This window comes from Lichenostomus cassidix, chromosome 13 (genome assembly GCF_008360975.1).
Source record: "Lichenostomus cassidix isolate B80296 chromosome 13, HeHo_3.0, whole genome shotgun sequence".
NCBI lineage: Eukaryota > Metazoa > Chordata > Aves > Passeriformes > Meliphagidae > Lichenostomus > Lichenostomus cassidix.
This window is the reverse complement of record NC_139494.1, coordinates 7,727,558-7,743,820: the sequence shown is the minus strand read 5'-3', so window position 1 is coordinate 7,743,820 and position 16,263 is coordinate 7,727,558. Positions and strand designations below refer to the sequence as shown.

Below are 16,263 nucleotides of genomic sequence, written 5' to 3'. Positions count from 1 at the left end.
ATAACGAATTAAGTCTTTAGGACTTTTTTAGGCTGAACTGCAACTTTTAGAAAGGTATGCAGATAGCCTAAGGAACCCTTCTGACAGCTCCTCTTCCCTCAGACTGAACTTGGCACTGCCCAAGCCAACAGCAGTTGCAGTGGGAAGCATCCTGGCACAAGCTCAGGTGCTCCAGCCCTAAGAGGAGTTTACACTTCAAATCAGCTAATTCAGTTGGCACTTACAGTGTGCCAGAGGATCTGTCACACAGTAAATACTCAACCTAAAATTTTGATCACTGATGAAAGTATCACATATAGCATTAATACAGAACTATACTGCAGACCAGTGCAGAATTGCAATCATTAGCTACATCTGCCAAATCACTGTCGTCAAAGCAGCTGTGAAATCACACATAGGACATTAAAGGTATGTTTTCTGTGTGTAATCATTTATTGAAAACAGCAGTTTTTCCTTGGAAAGGCAGCTTAGGCCGCAACAGAAGTAATTCCCAAGCCTTCCAACTCTAAAATCATACTGTGCAGTTTTTTACCCAGTTCTTCCCCTTTTAATAGTTAAAAGGGGAAGATTCTCAGTTAAAGGACTAATATTGCCAAAACCAAAGCAGATGCTGCTTCACATACTCACACGGTATTAGACTCTGACACTTGGTGTCCCACCATGTAACAAGATACTGTCATCAAAAGAAAACCAAAGAACTCAGATCTTTGCAATTGAAATTTATATGGAAATACATCTGCAGAAACAATTGGAATTTAAAAGCTCTACAGTCAGCTGCTTCTAACCCCTTCCTTTAAAAGGTTAGGCAGGACTTCAGATCTTTGTATTAATTTAACCAGAAGTGTACAAAGCAATCAATTTTTACATTTCCAAAATACTTACTACAGAGTGATCAAGAAACTTTTAAAGTCATGAGACAGGCAACTACCATTAGAAGTAAGAAGCTCTAGTAGTTGTGTCAATTTTTTTGTCAACAATTTTTTTTCTATATTGACACCTGCTGACCATTTCTTCTGAGTAGTCAGTCTTACTGTATCACAACTTTATGCACCTATTAGTTGGCCAAATAAACCTACGATTTCAGTCAGATCTTTTCTGACTGAAGGAATTTACAGAGTAGGTGAATGTATTTTATCTGTACATGTAATATCTGTGTATTTGTATACACACACACACATTTACAAAACTGTTTTAAGTTCTGGACTGATCATATCTGCTGTTTGCTTTCACAAACGTCTCTGGGGCAAAAAGAGGTTTCTGCCATTCCTGGCACTTTGGACACACACAAGGGAATCAAGTGTCTAGGGAGTTGTAAACAAGTGTGGAAAAGCTTTGAGTGCTGGAATGATGCTCTGTGTGACTACTGTCCAAGAAAAGAGGCCATGGGGTCATCAGGTCTCTGCCGTTTCATTCTGTAGGCCTCCATCTCCTCTTCTGTTGGCTCCCTGGCTTCATACTGGCTGTTGTAGGGCCTCTTCCTCTCATCTAACTGCATGATTTCCTTGACGTGCAGAAGTCGAGCCTCTTCTGCATTTAGTGCCTGAAATGAGAGCAAAGGGAATCAGAAATTACACAATGAAAGTTAATCAAGAAAATCAATGAAGGTTTGCCTTAGATTCTTGGACAAGCAGCAGGCACAAAGGTGGCACAAACAATGCACATCTGTATGGCCCACCCACAGAACATTTCAGTTAATGCTGATTTTTTAGTGTTTAACATTAAATGACAGTAAAACATTATTTAGCAAACAAGACACTTAATTCTCTTTCCAAATGCCAAAAATCAAGTAAGAAACTTGTAGGGTTTACCTAAAATGTAATCATGGTCCAACAAGTACAAATGAATTGTTTATGTTTTGGTATATGTTTGGGGTTTTAATTTTTAAATGCTTTGTGTTATCTCAATCCTCAAACTACTACTGCAAAAGAAGTTGCATTTGTACCCTGCTTTAATTAACCATGGTTTTATTTGGTTTCCCCTCTGAGCAGCCGGAGGCAGGCTGATGTGCTCAGAGGAACACACTGCTGCTCAGCAGTGGATGGCTTGGAGCATGGATTTACTCCATCAGCCATGAGACTGGGCCAAGTCTGGGATAAAAAGTGCTAAGTTAAGCTTTGACATTGCATTTGATCTCTACATTCTTCTTCAATACACAAATCATTATGTTCTGCAATGCTTTTTATAGAGCTACAGGTGTAATAGGTACCTTGACATGAAATGTTCCAAGTCATCTAAATTAAGGCTTTCAAAACTAAATATTTATTGGATGTTTGAGGAATAGGCGGTATACTTTAGAACATCTAACAGCACTTTAAATTTGCTTTAGCTCAAAATTAGCATCAAAGTATCCCATGGTATATCAGCAAGAACTACATTATAGGCTTAATAGAACTGATGCTGTAAGAAACGTCATGTTTCTTTTGCCACAAAGCCACTGAAGATTATACTGCACCTTTTTAAGTTTTTCTTGCTTCTTCTTCTCTTCACCCTCACTGTCTGAATTTGAACTCTTCTTGTGCTTCTTCTTTTTCTTCTCTTTCTGTTTCTCTTGGTGGATCTGGAAGGTGGGAAACAATTTACTGTGAAGATTCAACCTGCCAACATTAACAACGTCCAAACCACTAAATTCAAACTTCTATTAATGCTATTTGAGAGTTTGGTTTTCAATGAAGATGTTAATGCTCTAATAATGCAGTCTAGTAATTTTCAGGCTTATTATGACTCTACACAATTTTGTAGTTATACAGATCTTTTCTTCTCTTAAAATGTTGAGGAGAAATATCTGTCTTCCCAAGAAAGGGAAACATCCTACCTCCATCAGTGTTTTGGGTTTTGTCACGTGTTCTTCCTCCCCAGGCTGCTCTTCCATTAAACTTGCTTCTGTATTCTATACAACAGACAAGAACAAGGATACCCTGTTACTGAGCACATTTCAAAGGGAAAGGGCAAAAAACCCAATCCCACAAATCCCTAAAAAACCAACAACCCCCAAAATGCAAAACAGTCTTAACGTTAAGTAAGGACGACAAATGCTTTTCAGCTCTTTCCACATGAATAAACAAGAGAATACTTACAGCAATTTCTTTCCCAGCTTCTCCTGTACAGTAGGAATATTTGACAAAGGAGTGGCAGCACTTGTAACCCCACTTGCCTTCTTTCCAGTATGAACCCCAAATGCACTGCAAGTGAACACACCATACAGTTATTTCTGTACCAGGCAGGCTGCAATTTACTCCTGAGCTGATCTCCTGGTAAGTGAATTATCCACAGTTCAAAAGGAAGCTATGAAACATACTTTGCTGCTTTACATGAGCCTTACAGGCACACTGTCAAAAAAGGGAACCACAACAGGATGTGGTCAACTCATATTCAAAGTGGAAGGCAAATAGAGAAATTTCTCCTTTGGTTCAAGATTGCCATGGCAACTCTTCAACTTCACATCACAACAGTGACAATGTGAAATTTCTGCTTAGCAGAAAAGGGAGAATGTCACACAGACAGAAGAAATTTATTTGCTGTATTAATTATATTGTATTGTATTCTAATATACCTCCAATGGGAAGGTATTTAATTTTTTAAAAATTTTAACATAACCTAACATACCGTATGGTTATTGATCTTCACATCTTCTTCATACTTAGAACAAGCAATAGCTTTCTCTTGTCCTTTGATGACTGTTCCATGCCTAGAATACTCCACATAATCTTCTGTTTGAGCTAACAGCAGTTCAGCTGGGGGTGCATCTAGATGTTCTTGTCCTCCATACTAAAATGCAAATAGAAATAACATATAATAGTTTTGGAAAAAGCCCATGTTTTGTGTAGTTAAGCAAACATTTCAAAAACAGCACCTTTATTCCCTTGTGAAGAAGGCACAAAAGTGGATGGAGACAGTTTAATCTTTAGTGAAGAGTTACGACAGAAATATATCATGTCCTATGGCCATTGTGGTGTCTTTTAGTTTTTAGATGTGTGTGGGGGGTGGTTTGGTCTATTTTTTGTTTGCTTTTGTTTTGTTTTATACCTGGAGAATGACAACAGTGATACTTCTGACTAAAACCAGGAGAACTGTCCAGACCAAGCCAAATGGCTCTGGTACAACCAGAGCAGTATCCTCCTGTCCGACTCCACACTTGCATGTTGACAAGGTTGGAATCTAAATGGATTATTTAGTTCTTTTTCAATTGTCCAAGAAACAAGTTGCAAAACATAAAACCAATATTTATATAGTAGACTGCAACAAAACTTGAGTTGGAAAGAAATTCAGATTTCTTAAGTGGAGAAATTCTGACAGTTAAGGGAAAAGCTCCCAATATTACAGAGAAATACCAGCAGACCTTCTAAGGTCCCTACACTAAATAATAAAATTAATCAATTGATGAGATAGTGTATATACATATAAAAATATTTTTAAGTCTAAGCTGCTGAGAACAGCTGATTCCCTTTCACATAGGATTAGTGATCTTATTTGCTCCTCCAGACCCAGACTTCAAACTCAACAGAACTCCTATTAAATAAAATCAAATGCTTATTACCTTCTCTAGGATGCTTTCTTTCTGCTGGGCCTTGAAGTCTTCTTTTTTCACTTTGAAGGATTTATAAAGGAGCTCTAACTTTGTAGGGTCTGCTTGAAGATGAACTTCAGAGCCTTTGTCATAAGCCTCCCAGGCAAACACTGTGTACACAAGAGGTTTCACTCAATACTTACGCTAAAACTGACATGCACACTCAAATTACATTCTTCAATTCTGAAGCAATTTGAAAGAAGGCCTCAATCTATACACATTTACTTCTCTTTTGCAAGAAAGCAGCATTGTTAAGGATTTTAAGTCAATTTCCTTCAAAACACCCCAAGCCCCACTTACACTGAGTCTGTGCCATTGAAATGGTATCTCCTGTGTAGCGAACAAAGTTGTCACCTGCATAACCAACTCTGCAGAAAAGAACACAATTCTTAGCTTTTGTAATGTGATTTCCTCTTAAACACAAAACTTCAACAGAAGTGCCTTAAGAGTTAAGAACAGAGGGAAAAGACAGTGCATTCAACTCGATACATGAAATGAAAACCTATGCTCCCTGTAAAGCCATGAAAGCATTAGACAGTCACTCAAAACCCCTGATGTCTGTGTTTACAGAACACATGACACAGACCTGCAGTTCTGTCTGAGATGCCAAGCACTACTAGTTAAACTTGGATCTAGTTACACAATAAATATGTATAAACAGTCTGTGATATTCCAGCACAGTGATTCTCACTTCTGGATCTGTGATTCTTCTTCAAACCAGACCCAGCATATTTGGCCAAGTTAAATAAAGGCTGGAACAGCTTCACTGCTCTCAGTGATGCTGAGACACTTGTGCACAGCCCTCGAAGAGATGCACAATCAATACATGAAACACAGGCTCAGGATCAAATAATGCTAACAATCCAATCCCCCACTCTTTCAGCTTTCCAAAGCCACTCTGAAAAATTTACAGTCTGCAACACTGTGGCAGAAACTTAGATTCAACAAAGGTCAAATTATGACTTGAGAGAGAAGCAAAAGCCTCCGCATCTAAAAAGGAGAATTGACTGGCATTATTCTAGCTGGGGGCAAGGAGAGGTGGAAAGAGCATTATTTGCTATCATTTAGGCACTGCCATTCTATTTTAGGCAGTGAGCTAATCCAATTACTGTTCTCTGAATACATGTTTTACTCACAGCCTGCCTGCTCTGTACATTCCCAGCACAACATAGGTCAAGTGTCTGACTCAGGGTTTAAGGGGGACAGCTGAGTGTGCAGCCAAAAGCCAGCCTATGGCACCTTTAATTAAGATATCTAGACAATGCCAAAGCTTTCACACCTTTTCTATGCAGAATCCATTAATATAGAAGGAGATCTTGCTTCTAACTCAAATATTTTGTTAGGTACTATAGATACTCCATGCTAGTCTCCAGACCTGAATGCCTCCCAACAAACAAAGGATAAAGTTTAAGATTTGGTTATTGAAACACTTTACATAAATATCATTATTGTTTACAGGCATCACCTCTAGATGCAGCAGTGTCCTAGCCCTTGTACACTAAACCATGGTCCACACGTCCCTGAAGATTAAGGGTCAGTCAGTATTACAAAAATACCACTTTTAAATATTAAACCAAAAGGTGCTCCTAAATAAAAGCTTTTTTTCCTGCGTTTACTACTACATGTATACATAACTGACTAGACATTAATTAGTTAAAGGACATAAAAGAAAACATAAATCTATTGATCTAATTTTTAAGAGCTTTGTTGGATATACAAGAATGACTCCATTTTAACTTACTCATCTGGATTCTTGCCTGTGTTGGCATAAGGGTTCTCCCTCATTGCTCTTGTTTTGGGATCATAATAAGCAGAGTTTGGATCTAGATTCCTCAAGTACTAGGGAAAGAAAACAACATAAAAGATACTTAATATTTACGATTTTGAAAGAACTGAGGTTACTCCTGCATGCCCCAGTTCGGATGTTTTAAAAAGTTCTCTTCATGCAAAAGGATGAGCTTGATGAAGTCGTAACATGAACAGGAACAGAACAGAGAACAGACCTTAACCTCCAAACTCCTAGACCCATAAACAAAGTCATTAATAACTAAACATGTAATTTGTTGAAATTAACTCAAAAAATACAGGAGAACATTTTTAAAGAATTCTTTACTCACCTTAGCAATATCTTCTCGAATACGTAAATTTCGGACTGTGATGCGTCTTTTAGAGTCAAAGTTCTGCCCAGGCATATCAATGTCATCAGCATACTTGTCTTCATCTTCATCTTCACTGTTGTGATCTCTTTCCTAAGGAGAGATGGAAAATTTCTAACTAAAAGAACTCATTCACTCTGGAGACACATATAGAATCTGATTTCAGTGGTTTCATTAAAATTCTGCAATCCCTGTAGTTACAAGGTGGCACACTGGATTTAAGTGTGCTTTCAGACTAATCTAACATTCAACACTTCTGAAATACTCTTGTTAAAGAATTTCCCCTTCCTTATATGGAAATAGTTATCCAAACATAACTATGATGATATTAAGAAAATAGTTATGTTGGCCAAAATACACCACGTTGTATCTCTAAGGTTTGACAACACACAGGAATTAAAACAAGAAGCCTCTTTATGAAATCCAGCAACCTCTGCCCAAAAGAACAGGCAGGCAGTGGCATGGACACAACATTCAACCCCTTATGCCACCCTTGTTTTACTTCAGTTTACTTTAGTTCCACTAACTACAGGTCCTTTGTTTGCCCATGATGTGATGCAGTGGATAATCATCTTACTGTCTGTGAATTTGGTTCCTCTTCTCCCCACTGGTGTCTTGGGGAGTTCTGCAGCAAACAAAGAGCACATCAGCAGAGAAGACAAGATAGGGGAGAAAGGAAAGATGGCAGGGATACAAAGGGCAATCAAAGCAGAGCTTCATGCTGGATACAAAATACCATTTACCAGTGGCCCAAAAGGCAGAAATACTGCAGCATAACATTCTCTATGAAAGACTTCTTGGAGACCTTTTTACTGCATCCCCACTGCTTTGCAAGAGCAGCAAATTCTAAAACTGTTGCTGTTATTTAGAGCTTGCTATATCTTTGAACACTGAGGGTTTAGACTAGAACATCTCATATCATGTAAATATAACCATGTTGCAACTCTGAAAGCTTAAAAAATAATCAAGGAGATATATATTCAAGGATTTAGTCAGGATTTAGGGGAATACTAAGCATGAATCAGAGGGACTAATTTGAGTTCACCAAGCACAGCCAGATTCTATTTTTTTAACCTAGTTAGTCTTTAACTGAAAAATACTTGTAGCAGGAAGGATGGAAACACCTGTGAGCCCTGGAACACTGACCAGCAACTGGCCAGCACTGACTGCGCAAATCAGCCTCAGTTCTCTCCCTCAGACACAGTTCTTAAATTTCAAAGACACTTTTCTTCTTACTGCTCCATTTTACAATGAGTAAGTATATAGAAACCAACAGTGTTTGTCCTGTGGTGCAAACAGGCATGAAAAGAGGAAGAATCTCTTCTATTGGGAAGGTCAAAGCAGTGTAGTTCAGGCTGAGTGGGAACTCGAACTCACTGTGCCATCTAGTGACAACCTGCGAGGGGACAGCATAGCCTCTGGAAAACAGCCTCTGCGTGGAGGCTTTGGCCTGGTGTTTTCCCTTGATTAAAAACCTACTTCTGACCAGCAGCAGTCAGCAGTTTTTTCCCCATTTTGTAAACTTAGAATATAATCAGAAATGCATTCTAAAACTAGACTTTTTTATCAAAGATTATCAGTATAATCTATAATCTAACAGGAGCTTGTAGAAGTTAGTGGAAGATGCAAACCCTGCAGTCATAAGCCAGAGGGAAATACATATGGTCAGCCTTCAAATAACCAGAGACACTGCAAAGAGTTAGAGCAGCAACTTAAGAAGAAACAAATTGGTTTAAGATAAAGAAAACACCTTCCTATTCCAATTTATACTAATCATTACTAAATCCGTGCACAGTCATTAAACAGTCATTACCTCAGCACTAGTCCGACTGTAACGATCTTTAAATGCAAGAAAAACACTTCAGAACATGAAAAAAAATTGCTACATGAAAAACCAGTTATTCAGACCCAAAATTCCATGTCATTAATTTTAGCAATAAAAATAATCACACAGAATTTCTGCCCATAAGGGGAAAACAATGCAACTCTCATTTGAAAGATGCTTCAAGTTCTAGAATGTAACACAGCACTTACTGGTGCTAGGAAAATCTTTAAATTACTGAAGGGCATAAAACCCAATAACAGACTCTGTATAGACACTGAAAGAGTCAGAAAGCAGAGTAATCTGTTTTATATTTATTCAGCCTAAACAAAAATAAATTAGATAAGTTTAATTACCACTTGCTCCAGCTTCCCTGATGCCAACTCCTCCTGAAGCTTCTGGGCTTTCAGTGTACGTTTGGCCTGTGGAGTGTGAAAATGCATTTGTTTAAATGTTTCTTTTTAGCACAAGGTCTAGTATCAACAGAGCACATTAAGTGTCCCTCCTCTCAGCCCAGCCACAGCAAACACCAACCCTCCTTCCAGTAAATCATAGCACCTACATACCAAATCAACCTTGGAATATTCCTCGACAATTTTCATGTGCTCCTCTGGGTTATAACCATTCCACCGGTCTCGCTTCCCATCATAATCAAACATCAGCTGAGGCTGCACATGTTCATCTGGGGCAATGTTCATGCCTGTGTATTTTGCTCCAACCTTCCTGGGTCTCTGAAAGAAAAAAAAAAGATGGTTAGATCATTCCATTAGGTTACTCACTCAGATATCCCTCTAAAAATCAACCAAGCTCCTCTAAAGCCAGCTAAATTAATCACTGTAAGCCTGTGACTCGTAAATAAATGCAAGCAGTTCTGCACTTTTATGTAGCATAACTGACTCCAAATCAAATACATTTTTATTTATATTTTCTACAATTAAGAAAGCAATAAGAACAATTTCTGGGGGTGGCTCCTAGCTGACATGAAGCAGAAAAACAGACACAGCAGACCTTGAGTTAATGCAATTAACAAGAAAATGACATCTTCATCTGCTGTTTCAGATCTTATTACAACCAAAATTGACAAATGACACACTGACTTGTATCACTTTTCCTACATAACAATTTCTTTAGAAATTCTTAAGCCATCTCTTGTAACATTTTACAAAACAGGTTTTCCAAACCCAGTATTTCACCTACAGCCGATCTGTCACTAACATTTCAATTCACACGGCTTTCAAAGCCATTAAGACAGGGACAAGAGCCAAGTTTACCTCCATGCAGTCCTTCTTTTTGTGTGTCAGTGCTCCGCAGTTCTCACAGGCTCCTTTGCGGTACCTCGTGGCCACAGCATGCTGACAGGAAACACAACAGGCACTGCTGGGGACACTTCGGCAGATCCACACAAGTGCTCCCAAGAAATAACTCATGTTTTCAACACCACCCAAGTGGGCATGCCCCCCCCCAAACCCCAAACACATGTTTTAATTCTTGTCAAACACTGTGACTTGGCTGCTGAATGAGAATTCCCAGCTCCTGCCCCCCTCAAAACCATGTAACCAGAAATTTCCTATGTAATCAACCCAAATCTTTATTTTACAGCAAAAACACTTTGCATACCTCCTGAACTCCTCGTTTGTACCAATCTCCAGAGGAGTTATACTGTTTCTGCTTCTCTGGCTGAGGTCTCTGATGCTTTAGTGTGGGTCTTTTAGAAGGATCTATGTACCAGGGTACTGAGGAGATGTACTGAGGAATGTGAGGGTTGATGTCTCTGTAAAAGACATTGTGCAATGAATACATGGCATGGGAAAAAGAACCTCACAACAACTTAGTCTAACAAATAACCTTCACATTAAAGTTCAAGTATTTAGGAGTGATAATAAGTAACGAAATAGGTAAAATGCACTGCAAAATAAATTCTCAGTTTGATGAACACAGACACTGAGATTTTGTTGCCACCTAATTCACCTAAACTCCTGACTTCAAATCAAAATGCTTATTCTGTGTAATGTTATTGAGCCAAAAACCAAAACCAACATTTCTCTTCTCAGAAGCAACAAGCCTCACAGAAGCAAGAGAGAGGGAACAGATGAGGTGCACAGTAAAATTCCCCTGCACTATGTTCTGCTGACTTTTAAAATACCACTTGTAATTAGCTGCATACATTGGACTTTTTAGCAGAACTGTTGATAGCTCACAGTAGATAAACACTGAAACTACAATTTTCTGAAAAATATCTGATTTCTGAGAATAACTAGAACATTAAAATACAAAGTTCAACTATTTACTTTTACAGTAACTCACACTGAAATTGCATGTTATCCTCACAACTGTTCTGTAACCACAACAGGAAAAGACAATTTTATTCAGAAGCCTTAGAATAACCCCAGCTTTAGTAAAACTTACTTTCCTTCTTCATCCACTTCAGCAGGTGCATTTCCTAGTTTTCTCTGCTCTTCTAATTCTTTCTTTTTCCTCCAATCTTCCCTTGTCATCTTCTTTGGTTCCTCCAGGCTCAAATCATTTGCCCCTCCTGCAGGAGGAGCGTTGGCTACCGCACCTGAGGCCATTTTGGCTTCTCCCCCCGTTAGCAGGCAAAAACAAAATTAGAACATAAAAGAAAATCCTTACAGATCAATACCCTCTGACATCACAGCTCTTCAACGTGACTTTATGTCACTCAGTGAAGTTATTAACTTCGTACTATGCATTCCTGACATACCTCAGTCCTGAAAAATAAGCCCCACTGCTGAAAACCCAAAACTACCCTATTGTTAACGTAAGGCCTGGGCCTGCGCCTACCCCGGAAGCGACGCGAGACAGTGACCGCGGGGAAGCAGCGCCGGGCCCGGGGACGCCAGCAGCTGTCCTACAGCAGCCCGCCCTCTCGGATCCCGGATGTCGATCCCTATCCCGAAAGTCGATCCCGATCCCGAATCCCGATCCCGTTCCCGGCTCCCGCCGCGCTCTCCTGTCTCTGTTTACCTGCCGGGCCGCAGCGCCTCCCCACAATGCCCCGCGGCACCCTCACTTCCGGGGCGGGGTCTCCTCCCCGTGCCCGCCCCCGAGCTGGCGTGCGGCGGCGCGCGAGCGGCGCGGCTCAGCCAATCGGCTGCCGCGCGTGGGTCGAAGCGGCCAATGGGCGGCTCGCGGCCGGTTTAAAAGCCAGCGCCGTTGGCGTGTGAGGGTACCTGAGGTGTTTGAGCGCGGTGAGCTCTGAGCGGGTCTGGCCTTTTCTGTGCTGTCGCTGTCTGAGGTGAGCTGAGGGCTCGGGGCAGGGCTGGGGCTGCAGGTCTTGCTTTGGCTTTGTGCTTCAAGCTGTACAAACAAGAGGGGTTTCGTCCAGAGAAAGGCAGCAGAGCTGGGGAAGGGTCTGGAGCTCAAGTCTGATATGGAGCGGCTGGGGAGCTCAGCCTAGAGAAGAGGAGGCTCAGGAGAGGCCTTATCTCTAAAACCGCCTGAAAGGAGGTTGCAGCCAGGTAGAGATTGGTCTTTTCTCCCAGGCAACCAGCAACAGGACCAGAAAAAGTAGCCTCATGCTGTGCCAGGAGAGACTTAGGTTTGACATCAGGAAGAATTCATGACACAAAGGGTGGTTAGACATTAAAACGGGCTGCCCAGGGAGGTGGTGGAGTCGCTGTCCCTGGAGGTGGTCAAGGAAAGACTGGATGTGGCACTCAGTGCTATGGTCTGGTGGTGGTCGGGTGTAGGATGGACTTGATTATCTCAGAGATCTTTTCCGACCTCATTGACTGTGACTCTTGGGTTTTCCTGCAAGTCTCTTTAATGAGGAATTGCTTGCCCACGTATGACATAGCTCTGATGAGCACCAGGCAGGAGCTGCTGTGCTGTTACAGTGCAGGGAATGCTCTGACCTGGTGTCTCAGGTAGGGCTGAAAACCAGCAGTGATATTTGTGTTGGGTGTTTTCTGAAGGTTTATTTTTCTGATGAAAAGATGTCTCTGCTAGTAAAATAACTGGTATTGCCCTTGGCTTTTCAAGTGCTACAAGTTGAGCCAAGGATTGGGATGCTAAGCTGGGAGATATTAATTTTTTATTTTTCCTTAAAAAGTGTGTTGTGGCGGAACAAATGACAAAAATTATTTTCTCTCTCTGCTGTATGGACTCTACAGGGTGGTCTTATCAATTTGAAGATGGCAACTCTGATCTTTGTTGATCAGGAGAACGGTGAAGTTGGTGCTCCCAAGAGTCAGATGAAGCTCCCTTCACGATCTTGTGAGTATTTGCTGTCCTAAGCCAATAAGGAACTGAGTGATGGGCATAAATCTCGTGTTATATACTGTTTTTAATGTTAATAGTTTTGTGTTCATACATCCACTTACCCAACCAATTCTTCCAAACTCAGTTACTATAAAATTGAGGATAACTCTGTGCTTTTGTCATAGATGTGCCTTATGCTCATGAGTTATAAATGGTGAGCAATGATTTCCATGATAACTAGTTTTCCAGCAGGTGCACTAAAACTGAGGCAGGCTTTAGGGTTGAGAGGTTGCTAAAGTTTGCTTCTTTCTTCCCCCCTATTCCAGCAAAAGTCTTAGCTGAAAGAACACAGGTTAACACTCCACTGCCTAAAAAAACAATCCATACTACTCCAGTCACATCTCGCTCTGTCAGAAAGGCTCTTGGAAATGTGAATAAAACTGAAGGAGTCACAAGCAAGACAGATAAGATAAAACAGAAAAATCAGCCTTGCACTGTGAATAAGGTGAGTACAACACACTTATACTGGGGAGGAGGGGAAATATATAACTTACCTCTGGGCACCTGTCCTGGCTGTGCACCCCCAGCCTCCTTTCTTGTGGGGTTGTGAGAAGCAGAGAATGCCTGGACTGTAAACACTGCTCAGCAATAGATAGAACAGCTCTGTGTATCAATGCTGTTTTCATCATGAATCCAAAACATGGGTTCATAAGAATTGCTAGGAAGAAAAATAACTCTATCCAAGCCAAAACCAGGACACCTGCATAATGGTTCTAGAAAAAATAGCCTGAGTTAATGGCTTATTCACATCTTAGGAATTACCTGTTCTAGTGCAGTCATTTCTTGCCACTGAGCTGCATAAACTCAGCTGAAACATTTTGCTCATCTCCATCTTACTTTGTTGAAAGTATTAGAATTTAGGCCTGGCTGAGAGCAGTATGACAGATGTGCTTGTCTGTAGACCTGAATAGCCCAGGAAAGCCACTACAAACATTCTACAGTAGCTCAAATAATGTGACTTCCCTTTTTAAGACTAATGAAAAGACTGGATTAGAAAGCTGTCGTACAGTGCCTGAAGAGGACTGGCCAGAAATAGAAAATATGTTTCCTTTGGATCCTCAAGGTAAGAACTATTGATGTAATTATTAAAATTAACAATAAAGCTTTTATGAGTGTTGGCATTTTAAGAATTTATCTAAGTTCTTGTGGCACACAAGCCAGCATTGGATTTCTGAGTCCTTTCTGAAACATAAGGGTGTTTGCTACTTCTGAAATAATTAAACAAAAATGAGATGGTCCTTCAAAGTGTGTCCTTAAAGCTTTCATGTGGATGTGTGTGAACACTACTGTGCCAAAGACTTCAGTGTTGATGAAGCCATATGTACTTTGCTTTCTGAAGTTACTAGCTGCTTTACATTATCAGTTCTGTTAGGCAGTCTAGTGTTTCTGTGAGGGTTGGTGTATGGGATTTCATGGAAACCTAAAAGAAGGTGTAACTGCAAATAAAAATCCCATAAGAGGAGACTCGTGTTGTTTTATATGGGCTCCCATTTCATTTAGTGTAGGAGGGTTTGCAGCTTACCAGGCTATTGCATGCTTACAGTCTGTCTTTCTCGAACAGACTTTGAGAGTTTTGATCTTCCTGAAGAACACAAACTAAGCAACATCAACCTGTGTGGTGTTCCCTTAATGGTGTTTGAAAGGACACACAACAGATGTGTGAGCATGGTTCCTTCACCTGTGAAGATTGAAGAGATTTCACGAGAATCCTGTAAGTGGAAAGTTTGCATGATTTTCAGTACACGCAATGATCATCAAGTGTTTTGTGTGAAGAGCCAGTTGGCTATAAGCACTGAATTGCTGTTGCTGTCTAAACTACCAGAGCAATGCATCAGTATCAAGCAGCTGCTTCTGTGTAGTCAAGCTCAGTGTACCTGGCCAACCCTGCTAGTTCAAGCAGTGGTCTCAGTGGTGTTGCTGACTTATGGCTTAACCAAGCACCACACAACTGCTTATTTGCTCCTCTGCTGTGGGATGGGGAAGAAATCAGAAGGGAAAATGTGAAGAAAACCCTCATGTTTTGGAATAAAAGCAGTTTTGATAACTAAAGCAAAAGCCATACATTTAAGAAAAGTAAAACAAGAAATTCATTCAGTTCCCATCAGCAGGCAGGTGTTCAGCATTTCCAGCACAGCAGGGCTCCATCACATGTAATGGTGGCTTGGGAAGGGAAGTGCCAGAACCCCAATTGTCCCCCCTTCCTTCTTCCCCCCAGCTGTATCTGCTGAGCATGACTCCATATGGTCTGGGATATCCCCTGAGCCCCATGGGGTCAGCTGTTCTGGCTGTGCCCCCTTCCAGATCCTTGAGCACTCCCAGTCTCCTCCTCCTCAGTGGTGGGATGAGGAGCAGAAAAGGCCTTGACTCTACTGCTGGGCAGTGCTCACACAAGTAAAACATCCCTGAATTATCAACACTGCTTCCAGGACAAATCCAAAACACAGCCCATACCAGCAACTGTGAAGAAAAGTAATTCTACCCCGTGAAAAGCAGCACACTGAGCAATCTTTTGTGGTGCATTGCAAACTGATCAGTTGGGTGGGATTGCATTATACTATGAAACTATATTTCCCTTGCTTATTCAAGAAGTTTATGCTGAGCTATGGGGAGCTAGCTCATGTTTGTGTGCATTCTGAGTTGGAGAAACTGATTTGATTTATTGAGTTCCAGGCTTGCTACAGTCAACTGCTGACTTCCTTGCTACCCTGGATGAGATCATCGACATGGAACCACCAAATTATGATGTTTCATGTGTCTTCTGAAGTTTCTATAGAGTTTAAATTTCATATAGTTCTGTATTACAATAAAGATGAGTTTAACCTATATACTATTGTGCTTGTCCTTTTTCAATAAGCCCAAGATGTAGGTAGTAAAATAGGGCTTTGAGAAGGAGATTATCTGACAAGGAGGTAAAGCAGAGCCTGGATAAGCTTCTAAGCAAGGCTATAATACACTGTTGTCACATATCCAGGAGTTGGTACCTGCTGGCTAGGCTGTGTGTGGCTGTGATAGGTTGAGGTCCTTCTGCCCTCACTGCCTAACTTGAATCATTAAACATGCAGGGGTTTGAACCAATTAGTGTATCTAGTGTAAAGTAAGCACTAGAGCTGGTACTCTTCTGGCATTTTATCTTTGAACTTGTTTGTTCACAGTGGCTGTCTAAGGTGGTGTATGTTGGGTTCTTATGCAGCTGTAGATTACTTTTTTACAGAAAAGTGCCTGTATCTAAGGCACTGAAACTGGTTACACAGTGCCATCACGTGGCCTCTTGGTAGGCAGTCACACAGGTAAAAACAGGTTTGTGAGGCCACAGAGAACAGTACTGTGAGACACATGGATATGGCACTAAATTAATGTAACTTTTTATATGTACAAAACATCCCAGTGGGAGAGAGACACTAGTATTTCATATGTGCTATGGGAGTTTATCAGGCTGAAAT

General features: G+C 40.7%; 2 protein-coding genes across 4 annotated transcripts; one reads left to right on the top strand and one right to left on the bottom strand.

Moving 5' to 3' along the window:
- Positions 1-706: 706 nt before the first annotated feature.
- On the bottom strand, positions 707-11,554 carry SLU7 (spliceosome associated SLU7). 3 transcript variants are annotated; one of them, XM_085073471.1, is made up of 16 exons: positions 11,528-11,553; positions 10,949-11,120; positions 10,160-10,313; positions 9,814-9,894; positions 9,109-9,273; positions 8,899-8,964; positions 7,298-7,345; positions 6,682-6,813; positions 6,306-6,403; positions 4,865-4,932; positions 4,535-4,674; positions 3,604-3,765; positions 3,075-3,179; positions 2,813-2,887; positions 2,453-2,557; positions 707-1,540 (listed from the first exon to the last, which is right to left on the bottom strand). In XM_085073471.1, exons 2-16 carry the CDS (start codon positions 11,110-11,112, stop codon positions 1,361-1,363), a joined length of 1,743 nt encoding a protein of 580 aa, XP_084929597.1. In that variant the 5' UTR covers positions 11,113-11,120; positions 11,528-11,553; the 3' UTR covers positions 707-1,360. The 3 variants fall into 3 exon arrangements, with proteins under 3 accessions (XP_084929597.1, XP_084929598.1, XP_084929599.1); XM_085073472.1 differs by having other exon boundaries at positions 10,949-11,126; positions 11,529-11,547; XM_085073473.1 differs by lacking the exon at positions 7,298-7,345 and having other exon boundaries at positions 11,528-11,554.
- Positions 11,555-11,654: 100 nt separating this feature from the next.
- Positions 11,655-15,646, top strand: PTTG1 (PTTG1 regulator of sister chromatid separation, securin). Its single transcript, XM_085073474.1, has 6 exons — positions 11,655-11,798; positions 12,676-12,778; positions 13,090-13,268; positions 13,796-13,886; positions 14,385-14,534; positions 15,494-15,646. The coding sequence occupies exons 2-6, from the start codon at positions 12,697-12,699 to the stop codon at positions 15,583-15,585; spliced, it is 594 nt and encodes a 197-aa protein (XP_084929600.1). The 5' UTR covers positions 11,655-11,798; positions 12,676-12,696; the 3' UTR covers positions 15,586-15,646.
- The last annotated feature ends 617 nt before the right edge of the window (positions 15,647-16,263 follow it).

Bases quoted from the DNA above. Each gene is read 5' to 3' on its own strand.
- PTTG1 (XM_085073474.1), top strand. From the start codon at position 12,697: ATGGCAACTCTGATCTTTGTTGATCAGGAGAACGGTGAAGTTGGTGCT. The intron at 13,269-13,795 runs GTGAGTACAACA...TCCCTTTTTAAG, and splicing joins AGCCTTGCACTGTGAATAAG to ACTAATGAAAAGACTGGATT. The intron at 14,535-15,493 runs GTAAGTGGAAAG...ATTGAGTTCCAG, and splicing joins AGAGATTTCACGAGAATCCT to GCTTGCTACAGTCAACTGCT.
- SLU7 (XM_085073471.1), bottom strand. From the start codon at position 11,112: ATGGCCTCAGGTGCGGTAGCCAACGCTCCTCCTGCAGGAGGGGCAAAT. The intron at 9,274-9,813 runs GTAAACTTGGCT...TTTTTCTTTCAG, and splicing joins AAAAGAAGGACTGCATGGAG to AGACCCAGGAAGGTTGGAGC. The intron at 4,675-4,864 runs GTAAGTGGGGCT...TTGTGTACACAG, and splicing joins TTCAATGGCACAGACTCAGT to TGTTTGCCTGGGAGGCTTAT.